The sequence below is a fragment of the Tupaia chinensis genome, unplaced genomic scaffold (assembly GCF_000334495.1).
Source record: "Tupaia chinensis unplaced genomic scaffold, TupChi_1.0 Scaffold000423_1, whole genome shotgun sequence".
NCBI lineage: Eukaryota > Metazoa > Chordata > Mammalia > Scandentia > Tupaiidae > Tupaia > Tupaia belangeri.
In genome coordinates, this window is record NW_006159928.1 from 6899461 (window position 1) to 6917634 (window position 18174).

The window sequence follows — 18174 nt, forward strand, 5'->3', positions numbered from 1 at the left end:
GAGAAATAAAACCCACTTCCCATAATGTTTTTCTTTATTCATGATACAGTAAACAGAAGAGAGAGAGAGAGCACATTATACACTCCACAGAAGGGTAACACACAGTCCCCTTCCTCCAGTCCTTCGGCTCACCAGGATCCTGGACACATGCACACCCAGCACGTTTCAGGCTTGCCCAGGGATTTAAACTACTGTCACTTCCAGCACTGCAGTTCAATGCACTTGTGGCTTCCAGCACGATGCACTTGTGGGTTCAATGCACTTGAGGCTTCCAGCACTGCAGTTCAGTACACTACCTACACTACCTACTATGCCACAGAGGTTGGGCCCACATCTGGTAGTTTTGACATAGACTTAGAAAGAGGTATTAGCATAATAATGAATATGCTTAGTTTAGAAATTACATTGGAATAAAAAAGGCAAAAACTGGGGCCAGCAGATAGCAGGATGGCTAAGGTGCTGGAGCCCCACACAGCCAACTGCAGTTCAAGTCCCAGGCCTAGCAGTTTGAAAATCATACCAGGTGCATGTGCATGCATGCTCAGAATCCAAAGAGAAGAACAAAGTAGAAGGGACTGTAGTGCGTGTGCCTTACGGCAAAAATCTAAAAAAAAATTTTAAAAATTAAAAAGAAAAAAGAAAAACCATGAAGTTGCTCTAATTTGGCCTCACTTGCCAATCCTGGTCCTCCACCAGATAATTCTATAAAATTATTAGAACTATTTTAGGGTCTACTACCAAGAAATCATTGCATTCTCTGCCTTCCTCTCTCCCTTTCCCTAGAAAATAGAGACGCTTTCTGATCCAAGTGTACATCTTGGGTAAATCTTTAAGGTGACAGGAGCCACAAAGAAAGCAATCCTGCTGGTCAGCATGGGCAAGGGTGGAAAGGACAAGGTCTGGGTCAGAAAGAGGTGGATAAATATTTGCACATTACATCTTTCCCAAGGAACAAACTTTTGGGCTAGGGTAAACAGAAGAGATTTAAAAGGCAGCCATTCAGATCAGGGAAACGCTGAGGAAAAGGACGCGTTTGGACCACCTCATTCTTCCTGGCTTGTTTCCTTCTGCACAGGTGAGGAGGACCACCCACAGCCTATAAGGGTGGGCATAAAGCTATGTCCAGGGTAACCGAAGTGCCCAAGCGCTTAGGTACTTCCTATCCCTGACTAATTCTGGTGTCTGTCCTAAGTCTCTTACCTCCCAACCTAAGCACTGCTTCCTTCCAGCAGGACTGTTCTGCCGTCTCACCATGATCCAGGTGGTGCTATTCCTCTGCTGCGTGTTGCTGTCCCCGGGAGCTGCCTTTCCAAGAAATGCCCAGAATGAGGCCCTGAATGTCCAGCCATCTGTCACAGAGACTGGGCCTCTGCCTAACGTGCTCTCCAACCAGATCTCTCTCTCAGGTCCCACGAACTGCCAGGATCTCTTGCACAGGATCCTCTCCTTTGCCCCTCTGCCTGACTACCTGTCCAACTTAGTTCTGATGGTGGCTCTGGAGGAGGCTGACTGCCCAACCGTGCTTGAAGCTCTGCAGCTTCAGCTCACTAAGATGGGAGGAAAGGATACCACTGATATCCTTAGTGGTGAAAATCAAAGGCCCAAAGAGGAGAAGGGGATTGGCAATACCAAGATCACTCTGATGGATCTGGGGAGATCCCTAGGGGAGCTCAGGCGGGTCCAGCGCTCAGCTACCCTTCCTGAGGCATGTTCCTATCAATATGGGTGGGTGCTCCATGACACAGCAAAGCTGATTGCTGAATTTGCTGAGAAGCTACCTTCCTCTGAGTTGACAACAGAGTTCAAGAATGCTGCCATCAATGTCACCCAGCTGTGCACGGAAGACTCTTGGGATCATCTGACTGCAATAGGCCATCAGCTGATAGCAAGCCCCCATATCAGGGACCACGACTTATCTACACAGGATAAGACGTACTTTATCCAGAATATCATAGCCATTCTGTTACGCCTTTTAATACAGGTGTTAAAGAAAGTTTTTGACACTTACTTTGGCTAGGGAAAACCTCTTAGGCATATCTCCTTTCTCAGCTGTTTCTGGTAGGCCTCTACAGAGACTGGGCAGAGGAGATAGCCAGGCATGCCAGCGAGAGACAGAGGCTCTTCACTTAAGACCAGCATGACTGGAATCAGCTCTGCCCCTCTCTTTGTAGGTCCTAGCCTCTCTTTCTTCTCCCAATTTCTGTTTCATTCAGTTGTCAGAGACTGTAGACTTTCAATGTACTAGGCAAGAGGTTATTGCAATGTTTCCCCATTCACCCTTCGTGTACTTTCTAATTCCCCAACTGATGCTGTAGCTTGTTTGTATTACTTTTTCAGCTGGAAAGAGAAATAAAAAGCTATTTCAATAGCACAATCAGTCTTCTCATCACTCTTGACTTTGGGTCCCCATGGCTCCTTTTGTGAGCTGTAGATAGAACGTGGCAGGGACTCTCAGGAAATGCCAGTGCCTTTTATGCAGTCAGTATGAAGAGACAAATATATGTAGAGACTGTGTCCCTAACTGGTCATTGGGGACAGCAGCATCTCTCATCCTCCAGAAGTGGGACTACTTCTCACTGACAGCCCTGTATGGCAGTTTGAGGTCCCATAGCTGTGTGGAATTAAAGCACAGGAAGTCCCCAGTGACCTGGAATGAGATCAAGAAGAGCAATTGATTTCCATTCCCATTCCCATTCCGGGACCCAACTTACACAGAAGCTGAGGGTTGAGGGATCGGTTGTCCTCAAATTGAGCTCTGGGCTCCTTTTGGACCATAGTCCAAGGGAAACAGATTGAGTGTCGGCTTCTATTCTAGCATAGCCTGCCCCAGTTAGGCATCACTGAAGACCCATCATGACACGCTTCTCGACTGCCTCCTGCTGTACCCTGTGGTTGCTATTTCATATGGAACCAAACAAAGCCGTTGGTGCCTGTTCCCTCACCTCTGGGGATCCAGCCACCCTCTGAAGGCTCTTGCTCATGCCAGAGCCTGCTCCCAAATACCTTTCCTGGCCTCCTTCATTTGGTCCCTCTACCAAGGATTCTGACAGGCCAGGCACTGAGGATTCACTTGGAGTTGGCTGATCACCGCCCTATTGCTTCATCTCCAGGCTAGAGAATGTGAAAGCCACCAGTTACAAGGTGCCACAGACAGCAGGGGAGGAAGGGGCTTCCATGGGGATGCTCTGGTCACTCCAGTCTACAATTAGGCAGGGTTTAGCCTGATCCAGAAGAGAAGGTGTACCTTCTCCACTACAGACTGAGGACATGGGCAGGAACAGCATGCATACAATGTAGCCAAGCTGTTGCAGGAAGGAATGACTACAAATTCAGGTACAATATAGTGTACCTTCTGCACTGCAGACTGAGGACATGAGCGGAACAGCATGTATACAATGTAGCCAAGCTGTTGCAGGGAAGGAATGACTACAAATTCAGGTACAATATACAAAACCCAGAACTATTTGGTTGATTCCCAAAACAATGGAACCACAGACCTTAGCTGTGACCTTCCCATGATCATGCTGAGACGGTCAGGGGGTCTCATGGACTATTGGTGAACTTGTGCTTAAACCTGTAAGGAAGGTTGGGTTCTGCAGCAACATGGCAAATAGCCCTCGGCAGATACAAAGTAAAAAACTCAAGTTTCTTCTATACTCTCACTCAACAACCAGCACAGAAGACTGCTGTGATCAAATGTGTGTGTTGAGTTTTTACCCACATAACAAGCAAGCAGTCAGTTCTGCAGTGGGCACCGGCTGGGTATCCTCTAATTTAATTGCATGCTGATACTATCTTATCTGGAGACAGCATCAGACCCCACAGGTTGAGGGCTCAGGCCTCAAGACAAACCCCAGGTTGTCTTACCTGCTCTTCTGGCCCATGGGCTATTGAATTACCAGCTGTAAATCAGGATTTCTATGACCCATCTCCCTCCTTGGGTTCCATTAAGGAACCTGCTTGTTAGAGCAGCTCACAGCACTCAGGGAAGCATTCACTTACGTTTACTAGCACGTTATAAAGGAAACAAATAAAAACAGATACATAAGTAAGATGCACATGGCAAGCATGGGAAGGAGCATGGGACTTTTATGCCCCCTGTCCGGGTGTGCCACCCTTAGAGAATCTTCACTGTCCTTCTGAGTTATTATGAAATCTTCATTATGTAAGGTCTTCAAAGAGTTCAAAGAAAGTGTATATTATGAAAAAACTATGCATGGATTTCAAATTTTGGATTACACCAAAATAAACTGGTACTTTAATCCCATATTCCTGAGAACATCATACAATGTAGCCAAGCTGTTGCAGGAAGGAATGACTACAAATTCAGGTACAATATACAAAACCCAGAACTATTTGGTTGATTCCCAAAACAATGGAACCACAGACCTTAGCTGTGACCTTCCCATGATCATGCTGAGACGGTCAGGGGGTCTCATGGACTATTGGTGAACTTGTGCTTAAACCTGTAAGGAAGGTTGGGTTCTGCAGCAACATGGCAAATAGCCCTCGGCAGATACAAAGTAAAAAACTCAAGTTTCTTCTATACTCTCACTCAACAACCAGCACAGAAGACTGCTGTGATCAAATGTGTGTGTTGAGTTTTTACCCACATAACAAGCAAGCAGTCAGTTCTGCAGTGGGCACCGGCTGGGTATCCTCTAATTTAATTGCATGCTGATACTATCTTATCTGGAGACAGCATCAGACCCCACAGGTTGAGGGCTCAGGCCTCAAGACAAACCCCAGGTTGTCTTACCTGCTCTTCTGGCCCATGGGCTATTGAATTACCAGCTGTAAATCAGGATTTCTATGACCCATCTCCCTCCTTGGGTTCCATTAAGGAACCTGCTTGTTAGAGCAGCTCACAGCACTCAGGGAAGCATTCACTTACGTTTACTAGCACGTTATAAAGGAAATAAATAAAAACAGATACATAAGTAAGATGCACATGGCAAGCATGGGAAGGAGCATGGGACTTTTATGCCCCCTGTCCGGTTGTGCCACCCTTAGAGAATCTTCACTGTCCTTCTGAGTTATTATGAAATCTTCATTATGTAAGGTCTTCAAAGAGTTCAAAGAAAGTGTATATTATGAAAAAACTATGCATGGATTTCAAATTTTGGATTACACCAAAATAAACTGGTACTTTAATCCCATATTCCTGAGAACATCTTAAAGTCCCTTGTACATAGACATGATTGATTACATCACTGGCATGGTGATCAGCCCAACCTGCAGTCCCTCTCCTTGCCCTGAAAGTTGGGGGATGGAGCTGAATGTCTCAACATTGAATTCTGCCTCGGTCTTTCCCTTGATCAGCCTCCAAGCAGCAGGGACTTAGGGCTGCCAACCTTCTGTCAATTATTAGCATACCAAAAGACACTTATCTCTGAAGATACCAAGGACTCTTCTATGAATCCTTCATATCCTTGTATGTATACATGTACATATATTGTTTTTGCTATAAGGCACATGTGCACACTGGAGGGAGGGGGGAGAGGGCTCACCCCCAGGAGGATGATCACACCATAATCCCGTCTTCTCCATTCTCCTCTTGGGATTTGGGCATGCAGGCCCTCACTAGGTGTGTTTTTCAAGCTGCTACATACCAGACCTCAGTTGAGCAGTCTGTCATGTAGGATCAAGCCTCCTTAATCTCCATGCCACCCACTTGCCTATGACTTTTTTTAAATTTATTATTTTTATTTTAGTTTTTGCTATAGGGCATGTGCACTTCCCAGAAAGAGAAGGAAACTAAGGAATCACCCACCAAAGGGAGTTGGTCATGCAACAATCCCTTCTCCTCCATTCTCTCAGGAATTTGAACATGCACACACACACACACACACCCAACATGTTTTTCAAGTCACTGGGTCCTGGACTCAAATCATGCAGTCTGCCATGTGGATCCAGGTACCTCAACCTCTTCACCACCTGTTGGTCCCCAAGGACTTTACTAGTATGCCAAGAAGTGGGGATGAAGACTAAATAAATATTTCACACTATCACTACTCCTCTGCCAGACCTCTGTCAGGAGACAGACTGGGGTACCACAGATGTAAGTTTTCAGGGAATAACAAACAACGGTCATGACCCTGGAAGACAAGGCTTCAGAAGAGGTAAACTCAGTTTCCTCCTGTGGCCTTATTCAAAGATTATGACTTAGATACAGCTCCTGGGAGTCTTGTGGTATTTTTTGTTTGTTTCTTTGGTGTGTGTTTGTGTGTGTTTTAAGAGTTAGGCACAAGAGTGTGTACTTAATACTTATCAATGAGAGAGCAGAGACAGATACACAGGCAAGGTTTTGCCATGCCATGATCTTCCACCCAACCTACCCCCAGCCAGGATATGGGTACAGAGTCCTGGGGTGTTCAGATCAACGCTAGATGTGAGTCTTCCCTGTGGTTCCAGTACCCTGCAGAGGCACACCTGTGCTACTGTGACTAGGCCAGAGTATGTACTGATTCTTGAAAAGCTGTCTGTGTGGACAGGGCAAGAGTGACTCCATATTTTGGAACTTATTTTGAAGCGTAACTTGTCTGTAAGAATGACTTCACCCTCACTCTCTCGTGACCACTTCAGTTTACACAACATGCAAATGGATCATACAAAGCACCTTAAATGAGCAACAGATCTTGTTCTTCTCAGGGTATAAGAAGGCAAGGCACAGACCAAGACCCACCTAAACTGTCAGTACTTTCCATTCACTTGCAGAATGCCTCCCATACTGAAACCCTTCCATGCGGCATCATTCTGAGAAGGAAGTCATCTTCTTGAGACTGCCTTACAGGGAAGGGACAGTGTAAGGACTGGACTTGTCAGAGGACTCTGAATTCTCCTTGGTACTGGGAACTTGGTTTGTTAACCTTTTTCTTCTCTCTCTTCTCCAGTAAACTATATTGTGTGGGGGATGCTTCATTTAATTATTAGGTTGTCAGAAAAGTCATAATGTATTTTCTCTATGAAAAAATGTGCATGACTTTTCTGATCACTCAATCTATACGCTCATATAAAGTATATAGTCTCCTATAAGTACAATTATACAAGATTTATCTTTTTGTGACTGGCTTATTTCATTTAGCATATTGTTCTAAAGTTCATCCATGTTGTAGCATGTGCCAGAATTTCCTTCCTTTTCAAGGCTAAATAATATTCGTGTGTGTGTGTGTGTGTGTATTTAACACATTTTGTTCATTAAACATGAATATGTGTAAGTGTCTTTTTGAAATCTTGCTTTTAGTTGTTTGGGATATATACTCAAAAACTGCTAACTCATATGGTAATTCCATTTTTAAGTTTTAAGAAATTGCCATGCTGTTTTCCACAGCACCTGAACCATTTTACATTCTGCTAACTTCCAATTTCTCCCCATTCTCCATAACGCTTGTTACTTGCTGTGTTTTTTTCATTCACATAACCCAATGGGTGTGAGATGATACCTTCTTGTAGTTTTTACTTGTATTTCCCTGATTATTAGTCATGTTCAGCATCTTCTCATGTGCTTATTGGCCATTTGTTTATTTTCTTTAGAGAAAAGTCAATTCAAGTCCTTTGGCCATTTTTGAATCACATTTTGTTTGTTTGCTTCAGTTTTTAAGTATCAGGAGTTCTGTATATATTCTAGAAGTTATATTTATCAGATATATGATTTGTAAACATTTCCTCCCATTCTGTAGGTTAACTTTTTATTTTTAAAAATTTTATTATTTTTATATTCAATCATTGTGTATCATTACAGCATACCAAATTAATTTTCCCATCATGAAAACACTGTATATTGGTCCCAAGCTATTACCATACACATTATCAACAGATAATGTTGCATTTTTGTGTCCCTTAAATGTTTTGCTTCTTTCTTTTTCCCTCTCGCGTTAATATTGTCTTTTGTTACATCAAAGTTTTAATTTTCATGAAGTCCAATTTGTTGTTTTCATTTACTGCCTGTAACTTTAGTGAAATCATTGCCAAATTCAATGTCATGAAGCTTTTGTCCTATGTTTTCTTGAGTTTTATAGTTTTAGTTCTTACATTGAGGTCTTGGATCCATTTTTCGTTAACTTTGGATGGTGTCAGAGGTCTAACTTGTTCAAAATTTTGCAGTAGTTAGTCCCCAGCACATTTGTTTTCCAGGTTTTTGCCTTAGGGTACATGCTGTCACCTGAGACAGACAAAGAGGGAAAATGAGAACTCACCCCCTGGTGTAGGTGTGGGGTGGGGGGTGGGAGTGTATGGCCACACTGTAATCCCTTCTCCTCCATTCTCCTTTTGGGATCCCAACATGGTTTTTAAGCTGCCAGTCTCAGGACTTGAACCATGGTTGGCCGTGTGGCAATTCAGCTGCCTTACCCACCATGCCACTTGCCAGCCCCTCCCTAGCACTTTTTGAAAAGACTGTCCTTTCCCAAATGAACAGCTTTGGCTACCTGGTTTAAAAAAAAATCGCTTGCCCATATATTGAGTGTATTTCTGATCTCTCACTCTATACTATTGGTTTATATGGCTGTCTTTATGCCAGTATCACACTGTTTTGATCATAGTAGCTGTGTAGTAACTTTTAAAATCAGAAAATGAGTCCTCCAGTTTTTTTTCTTCTTTCCTTTTTTTTTAAGATTGTGTGGATGCTTGGGATCCCTTGAAATTCCATACAAATTTTAGGATGAGCTTTTCTATTTCTGCAAAAAATACTTTTGAGACTTTGACAGGAACTGTCTTAAATCTATAGCTCTCTTTGGGTAGTATTGACACCTTAATATGAGGTTTGCCAATCTATTAACATGGGATGTATTTTCATCACCTTTGATTTTTTTCAAGCGATGTTTTGAAGTTAATTGCATAGACCTTTTACTTCCTTTGTTAATTCCTCAGTAGTCTAATGTTTTTTATGCTATTCTAAATCAGATTGCTTTCATAATTTTCTTTTCCTGCTCTTTGTTAAATCCAAATGAATTTTGGGAACAGCAGTTGGTGTAAAGACAAATGAATTTTTCTAGGTCAGAGGTTTTATCTTCTACATCTGAGATTCGATCTTCTGCATGGTCTAGTCTGCTTCTGATACTTTCAATGGAAGTTTTGAATTCCTGTAATAGAGCCTTCATCTCCAACAGTTCCATTTGATTCTTTTTTATGGTGTGTATCTCCTCTTTCAGATCGTGCAAGAACTTCCTTACCTTCTGGAACTCGGTGTCTCTTTTCTCCTGCATCTTCTGGAGTTCATTGGCTCTCTTCTCTTGCAACTCTGTTAGCTATGCATCTTTGTCACTATTAATATTTTAAATTCTTTATCAACATTTCCATGAGTTCTTTGTGGAGGAAGAGGAGTTTTTCTTTTCCATTAGAGGAGAGATATTTTCTTCATTTCTCTTATTTCTTGTGCCTCTGCAGTAGTTTCTGGTCATTTGATAGATTATACATTTTTTTCTCCTATTTTTTGGAGTTAAATCTGGCTACTGACTAGACTGGGAAGCAGGAGGGCCAAGTCTGGGCAAAGGGTCTTCAGTGGTTGAAATCCCTGAAAGGGGTCGCTTTTAACTGAGATGTAGATGGTTGCTGATGGGCTTATCCTGGCTCCTGGCTAGACCCAGGAGCAGGAGGGTGAAGGGTGGGCAGAGCCACTTCTCTTGATCAGTACATTTCACGCTGCCACAAAGTCAGCCAAGTTTTCTTTTCCTCAACAGTTTCTGTATGTAAAATCTTCAGTGTTTTCTACACATAAAGTCAGACTATCTGTGAAGAGAAATAATTTCACTTCTTTCTTTCCAACTTGGATACCTTTTCTTTCTTTTTCTTGCCTAACTGCTCTTGCTAAGTTCCAGTACGTTGACAAAACAAACAGGAGAAATCATCCTACTTGTTTATCTGGCTTTGGTCCATCTCTTCACACTAGAACAAAAACCCCATGAAAGAAGGGACTTTGTGCTGTCTGTCCACTTAGCTCTAGAGCCAAGAGCTGTCCTTGACAGTGTGTGCTGCTTGGTCAATCATAGTTGAATAAATGAACACATGTATTAAATGAGTTTCACTTGTCCATTTGTAAGCATAATGCCAAGGAATGTCATCACTGTGAATAAAAACCAAGTAGGGTAAGAGAATAAAGAAAGGCAAGCCATTTTGGGGAAGGCTTCTGAGGAGCTGACAATGAAGTAAACAAGAGTAGTTTCAGTGAAAGTGAAGTTGACAGTTTGATTGAAGTGGGACCCAGCAGTGAACAGGGAGTAAGGAAGTGGAGACAGCAAGGACATGTTCCAAAAAGGAGAACTGAAAGGAAATCTTCATTTACTATCCCTTGTCCAGACCATAACAATTGGCAGATTTTTGATATATTGGATAAAATAACTTTCCCTTATTCCTCAAGTATTTATTATAGCCCTGAAAGCCTCCCTCATTTCTCCCTTGTGCATTTTGTTCTTACTTCTGCTGCAACCTTTCCAGCATTTCTGTGAAACTGTGTTTTATTTTCCATGCCTCCTACTCTTTCAATGAATTCCTTGAGGGCAGAGATCCCAAAAGGTACCCAACCAATATAGAAGGAAGCAAACTTCTGTCTTATGCTTCTCCCTATGGATGCCTCTTTTGCTACAAATATCAGAATTTTCTCCTTCAAAAGGAAGGAATCCTGGGGCAAGCAGACGCTGTAGGGGTAAGGCACTGGACTTCCATATGGCCAACTGTGGTCTGAGTCCAGGACCTGACAGCTTGAAAACCACAACAGGTGCATGTGTGCATGCCCAAAATCCTGAGAGACGACTGGAGGAGAAGGTGTAGCCATATCCCTTGGGGGTGATTTCTCACTTTCCCTCTCTCTGTCTCTGTGGTGAGCACACAAACCTGATGAAAAAAAAAAAAAGGTACTCATTCAGATCTGTACACTGAAACTACAAAATACTAATGAACATAATTAGGGAAGACACAAATAGAAAGATATTCCATGCTCATTAGTTAGAAAAAGCAATACTATCAAAATGTCCATACCAGTCAAAGCGATCTACACATTCAAAGCAATCCTCATCAGAATTTCATTGGCATTTTTTCACAGAAATAAAAAAATTCCTAAAATTCACATAAGCCCACAAAGGACTCCAAATAGCTAAAGAAATCTTGAGCAAGCAAGAATAAAGCTGAAGGTATCGTATTTCCTTATTTTCACATTACACTACAAAGCTAAAGCAACCAGAACTGTATGGTTCTGACATAAAAACAGACACACGTACAATTAAATAGAATAGAGAGTCCAGAAATAAACCCACACATGTACAGTCAAGTAATTTTCAACCAACGTGCCCAGAATCAGAATGGGGAAAGAAAGTCTTTTAATAAATGGTGCAAGAAAATCTGAATATCCATGCAAAGCCCTGCAAGGCTGACCCACATGGGAAGGTTTTGGGTTCACATCCAGAGACTTCTTTGAGAATGCCAGGTATGCATGTGTCCATGATCTGAGGTGGCTGAAGCTAGGGGTGGATTGGAGCATCAAGAACTTCTTGAGGCTGCTGCCACTGCCCTAATCCCCACCCTCCATCTATCGCACATGGAGAAATAAGGAAATGAACTCTTAAGAAGTGAAATCAGAATCTTATCATATATCATACACAAAAATCGGTTCAAAATGAATTAAAGACTTAATAGTAAACCTGAAATTATAAAACTTACAGGAAAAAGAGAAGAAAATTTCCATGACATTAATCTTGCCAATAATTTCTTGATATGACAGACAAAGCACAGAAAACAACAATAAAAATAAACAAGTAGGACTCCTTGAACTAAAAAGTTCCTGCACAGTTAAGGAAATAATCCAAAAAATAAAAAGCAACCTATATAGTGGGAGAAAATATTTGAAAACCATATATCTGAAAAGGAGTTAATATCCAAAATATGTAAGGAAACTCAATAGAAAATAAAAAGAGAAAAAAATCTAATTTTAAAATGGGCAAAGAACCTGAATAGACATTTTCCCAGAGACACATAGTTAATAGGTATATGAAAAGGTATTTAACATCATTAACTATCAGGAAAATGCAAATCAAAACCACAATGAGTCTCACACTATTGGAATGATTATTATCAAAAAGTGAAAAGATGGGGTCAGAGAGTGGTGCAGCAATTAAAAAAAAAAAAAAAAGTGCAATGTTCTGTGAGGCAATCTCCCAAGGGAGAGTTTCAACTTGAAGTCTGCAGACTTCCTTGAGTACATTGGGTACACACACACTTGCCCATAACCCAGGGATGGCCAAAGGCTGAGAATGGATTATGACAATGACCCTATAGGGGATGCTGTCTCTCTTTTTGCCTCTCTCACTCATGGAAAAGGTGAATACACATGGCGTAATAGTTACATTGCTGGACTCCTCCATAGTTGATCATGTTTCAAGTCCTAGACCCAGCAGCTTAAAACTCACGCCAGGCACCTGTACATGCATGCTCAAAATTCCAAGAGAAGAATGGAGTAGAAGGGTTGCAGCATGGCCATCCCTGGGGGATGATTTCTCACCTTCTGTTTCTGTGTCTCTATCTCTCTGGCAAGTGCAAAAACCCTACAGAAAAAATAAATAAAATAAATAAAACTCTCTTCAAAAAAAGACAAAAAGATAACGAGAGTTGATGAGAATCTGGAGAAAAGGGAATCTTTATACATTGTTAGTGGGAATGTAAATTAGTACAGCCATTATGGAAAAGAGTATGAAAATGCCTAAAAAATTTTTTTTAAAATAGAACTGCCATAAGACCCAGGAATCCTACTGTGGGTATGTATCCAAAGAAAATAAAATCACTTTCCAAGAAATATCTGCATTCTCATACTCACTGTAGCATTATTCACAATAACCAGCGTATGGAAACCATCTGTGTCCATCAACAGAATAAAAAAAGAAAATGTGATATATACACACACAATGAAATACTATTCAGCCTTTAAGGAGAAGGAAATCCTGCCATATGTGACAACATGGATGAACCGTGAAGGTATTATGTTGGGTGAAATAAGCCAGATGCAGAAAGACAAAAACTGCAGGATCTCACTTACATGTAGAATCTGAGAGAGTTGAGCTCATAGAAAAAAAAAACAGAACAGTAATTGCCAGGAGTTAGGGAGTAGGGAAAATGGGAAGGTGTTGGTGAAAGGATATACTTTTAGTTATAATATGAATAAGTCCTACAGACCTAATGTACAGTATGGGTGATTACAGTTTATAATAATGTATTGCATACTTTAAATTTGCTAGGAGAGAGGATAGATTTCAAGTATTCTCACCCTACCCCACATACACACAGAGGTCACTATACGAGGTAATGGATACATTAATTAGCTTGATTATAATTTCACTGTGTATCAAAGTATCATGTTGTATATCTTAAATACGTATTTTTTTATTTCTCAATTATACATCAAGAAAGCCGGAAAAAAGTAAGTAAAATATGAAAACCATGTTTTCAGGAGTGAGGTCATGTAAACAGCACAGCAGGAAGCTGTGGAGTCACCCTTCCACTGATGCAGCCACTGAACTGGAAGGAGCAACTGGATTCTATTATTTAGGAGCTCTGAACTTAACTAGACCCTAAGGACAGACCAGGGAGTTCTTGATTAAAGGAGGGACTGCTGATCATTCCTCAGTGAGCAGCATGAGAGAACCGGCTACTCTCTCTACTCCTCAGCCCACCACAGCTGTGGGGACCAGCCCGCATTCCTGATGCGGCTGGTGGGTAACAGGGTGAGCAGCAGGGACCCTGACCTCCCAAAGTCTGGCGCTGTACATTTTAGTTTTGGCAGTGCCTAAGGAACTCCATAGCCATCCACCATAATTTTGGCTCTCTTGGCAGCAGCAGCTTCCCCTAATAATGACCATCTGAAATTTTTAAAAGATTAACCCCCGTTTCTTCTTTCCCTTTCTGTAGCCAGGCATTTAAGGAAATTTTTGACAGGTCACTGACCACTGAGGCAACAGAACAGAAACTTTGAAGACCATGTAAGACAAGAAACACAGAAATAATTTGGAAAACTCACAAATATATAGCACCAGCTCTCAACAAGAAAAAGTAAGCAATCTGTGAGGAAAATTAGATTTCCAGAGTTACTAAATTATAATATCTAGACTGTCCAATTTTCTATTTTAAAAAATGGCAAGGCATACAAAGAAACAGGAACATTTTCAGGAAAAAAAAAAAAAAGGGAATTTGTCAGAAACCATTAATGAGGAAACCCAGACATTAGAATTACTAGTCAAAGATGTTAAATCAACTATATTAAATATGCTTAATGAGCTAAAGGAAACTATAGAGAAAGAACTACAGGAAATCAGGAAAACAATGTATGAACAAAATGAGAATACCAATAAAGAGACATTATAAAAAGGAACCAGACAAAAGCTCTGGACCTGTAAAGTACAATAACTAAAATGATAAATTCACTAGAGGGGTTCAACAGCAGATCTGAACAGGAAAAGAACACAGGAACAGCAAGCTTAAAGATAGGACAATTGAGGCCAGCAGATGACATGGTGGTTACGGCACTGAACTCCCTTATTGCCAACCACGGTTCAAGTCCCGGATCCAGCAGCTTAAAAATCACACCAGGTGTATGTGTGTGCATACCCAAAATCCAGAGAGGAGGATTGAGAAGAGACTGTGGCATGGGCATTCCCCTGAGGGGTGATTTCTCACTTTCCTCTCTTCGTCTCTGAATCTCTCTGGCGAGCACATGTATCCTATGGCAAAAAAAAAAAAAAAAAAAAAAAACACATTAAAAGAAAAAAGAAAGAAAAGACAGGACAATTGATATTATCCAATATAAGGAACAAAAAGAAATGGAAAAAGAGCAAACAAAAAACAAAGCCCAAGAGACCTGTGGGACACCATCAAGCAGGCCAACATATACACTATGGGAACCCAGAAGAAAAAGGAGAGGCAGAAAGTTTTTGTTTTTTGTTTTGTTTTTAAGGTTTTTGCCATAGGGCCCATGCATTCACTGGAGAGAGAGAGACAGTGAGAAGGAAAGTGACAAATCGCACTCCAGGGATGGATGGCCATATCACAATTCCTTCTCCTCCATGTGCTCCTGGCATTTGGGGCACACAAGTACACACACCAAACATGATTCTCAATCCACCGGGTTCATGACTCAAACCACAGTGGCTACATGAAAGTCTAGTGCCTTTACCACTCTGCCACCTACTGGCCCTCATAGAGAATATTTTAAAAATAAATGCCAAAATCTTCCCCAAAGATGATGAAAAATATAAATATACAAGGAAAAAGCACAACGAACTCCAAGCATGATAAACTCAAAAAGATTCACATGGAGGGGCCAACAGATGGCATGGTAGTTGGGGCACTGGACTCTAACATGGCTAACTGCAGTTTGAGTCCTGGATCTGGTGGCTTGCTTTCTCACTTTCCCTTTCGCTTTCTCTGTCTCTGTCTCTGAGTACATGTGCCTTATAACAAATTTTAAAATGATAATAGCAACAAATAAAATTAAATAAGTCTTTAAACAAATTTAAAGATTCATATGGAAACATACTACAGATAAATAGTGGAATAAAAATATAGGAAAGCAGCCTAGACAAAAGTGACTTGTGGTGTACAAGGGGTCCTCAGTTAGATGAATATTTACTTTCTTATGTGAAACCAAGAAAATTTGGAATGATATTTAGAGTCTTGTTAGAAAAAAACTGCCAACCAAGAATTCTGTATCTGGCCAAATTATCTTTCAAGAATAAAAGAGAAATTAAGATATAATTTTTTTAAGTTGAAGGAATAACCAGTACACTTGCCTTACAAGAAATGATAGAAGACAGGAGACAGCAATTCAAAGTCATAAGAAGAAATAAAGAGCATTATTAAATGTAATTGCATAGGTAAGTGTAACAGCCAGTATTATTGTACTTCTGGTTTGTAACTCCGCCTTTTTTCTCAAAATGATTTAAAAGATAAATGCTTAAAGCAATAACAGTGTTAACAGGCCTGAAATATATAAAGAGGTCATCTGTGGTAATTACTCTACAAAGGAAGGGGATGGACAGAGATGGGTAGGTAGAGTGGCCCACTGCTGAAACTACAGTAGAATTCACTGATCGAGGTTATTGTAAGTCTTCTTTCCATTGAAATGCTAATTTTAAAACAAATTGTATAAGAAATAGGTATTCTGGAAAGGCAGGAGAAATAAGACAAAAGATGAAAGTCACCTCAACTCACAACAGCTTTATCCTTGTTGAGCCAAAAAAATTTTTTAAGACTAGACCTTTTCCAAGAGCCAGAGTACAGAGGGGCTCTTGCCATTTCAGATGGAGAAAATAACAGAAGAGTGGCAGCACAGAGTTTGTTTTCTCTTCCCACAAAAAGAAACTCTCCTTTGTTTAGCACAGTTTCTCAGAGTGCTTTGAGTATCAGAGGTACCAGAGTAAGAAACAGACTCTGGACTCGCCTCCCCAAGTTTGCATCTGGCTCTATCACTTACGAGCTGTGTAACTCAACATCTCCTTTATTTATTTGTAAAATGGGAATAATAATACTACCTTCTTAATGGGTTGTTAGAGGAATAAATATTAACACACACATATATAAAGCAAGCACTCAGAACACCTCCTGGCACATAGGGAAAGCTTAATAAAAGTTAACATTGATTATAACCATGAAATCATTAAAGACATTCTGAGAGGCACAAAGGAAGTTCTACTAAGGTCTATGGCTGTAGCAATAAATAAAATTTTACATCATTTACATAATTTCATAATATAATCAATTAACCTACATAGTATGGGAGTTAGACAATTTCTACCTAAAATCTAGAGCACGAGTAAAGTCTAATCAATATTTGAGTGTTTAAAAAAAGGTGGCGGATTCCACCAGAGTAATAATATAGTTAGTTTCGAAGTTCCGAAAGCTTTGTTGTAAACAAGAACTGGAGAATCTGTGAAATCTTTCTGTGACTGCTCTAAACACAGGCTATAAACTATGTTGCTACCCAGGAAACCATAACGTTTAACCAAAGATTTATGTATTCATGAACTCATTTTTTCAAGAAATACTGAGTACCTTTGATGTGCTAGGCACCGAGGATGGTAGGAATAAACAGACAAAAATCCCGGAGAACACTGCTAGGTAGTCACTAACCGGGAATATGGTGGTTCACTAAAGCTTGGGGAGGCGGAGGCAGGACCAGGGTGACTGTTTTCCTCTGGAGGAGTCACTCCAGGCAGCTCTGAGCGGGCATCACTGTACACTGTTGTATCACATTTTATTCGTGTTGAGTCTCCTGACCTAGTGGTAAAAATCACGCAAGTTAATTTCTTAGGTTCCTAGGTAGTTTTTCCCACTGTCCTTTCACCAGGCCCGATATTTCAGAGCCCAAAATGACTCCAAGTTTTTCGGTCATGCACAAATAATCACTTAGTAGCCACAACAGTAAAAGTGACACCTTCGTTTCAGTGTTTAACGTAGCTGTGTACCTGGATGATTTTATTTTTTTATTGCCATCTTCCCAGGATGATATAACTAGAGTCCAGCCCAAGGCAGAAGCCAAACCACTGCCCTCCAAAACTTCCCGAGTGGAGTTTGGCTTAGCCAAGTCATTCCACCTCTCTGAACATCAGTTTCCTCGTCAGTAAGGGTAACAGCATGCACTTCCATAAAGTTATGCTGCAATGAACTGACCTACAGGCATAAAAACCATTTAAAACATCACCTAGCACATACAAAGCACTCAAGAAACATTTCTCAAACAACGATGGTCCAATGTTCCTTTCAGCCAGTCCCATTACCTAGAGGGTATCATCAGCCGTGGAATCACACAACCCCACAGACAATGACTACTGGGTCGGTATAGCACAGCAAGCAGCAAGGCGGATTTAGATGGCGGAGCACTTCCAGGTTACAAGGGCCTCCACTGGCTGCTAGGTTCAGCTTCTCTTAGAGTACAGAGCCCGCCCTGGCGAGCAACCTAAAATGGATTTTTATGCAGAATCTCCTGGGAATAATCTTCTCCTTCTTGCCCCTACTGTTTTCCTCTGAAGCTCATGCAACCAAGGAAGCATAGGCCTTGTACCTAACGTGAAGGAGCCTCACAGGTAAACACAGGCCTCCGGAGATCTAGCCTGGTCCTCACCAGGCATCAAGAGTCACCCAAATCTTCAGTGTCAAAGGAGTCTCACCAGGATTAAATTTAGGGCTTTCTCACTTTTCAGC

General features: G+C 41.1%; 2 protein-coding genes and 1 long non-coding RNA gene across 6 annotated transcripts in view; 1 reads left to right on the forward strand and 2 right to left on the reverse strand.

Moving 5' to 3' along the window:
* TMCC3 (transmembrane and coiled-coil domain family 3) overlaps positions 1–18174 on the reverse strand; it is a 389672-nt gene that overhangs the window by 257352 nt on the left and 114146 nt on the right. The window lies entirely within an intron of this gene.
* Positions 1–18174, reverse strand: part of LOC114008967 (uncharacterized) — a 31629-nt gene that overhangs the window by 11675 nt on the left and 1780 nt on the right. Inside the window, exon 2 of the long non-coding RNA XR_003550455.1 lies at positions 17104–17250. This is a non-coding gene — a long non-coding RNA (uncharacterized LOC114008967). The remainder of the gene's footprint in view (positions 1–17103; positions 17251–18174) is intronic.
* LOC102483680 (apolipoprotein F) lies at positions 946–2374 on the forward strand. 2 transcript variants are annotated; one of them, XM_006154845.3, is made up of 2 exons: positions 946–1075; positions 1230–2374. In XM_006154845.3, the coding sequence occupies exon 2, from the start codon at positions 1253–1255 to the stop codon at positions 2015–2017; it is 765 nt and encodes a 254-aa protein (XP_006154907.1). In that variant the 5' UTR covers positions 946–1075; positions 1230–1252; the 3' UTR covers positions 2018–2374. The 2 variants fall into 2 exon arrangements, with proteins under 2 accessions (XP_006154907.1, XP_006154906.1); XM_006154844.3 differs by having other exon boundaries at positions 957–1075; positions 1233–2374.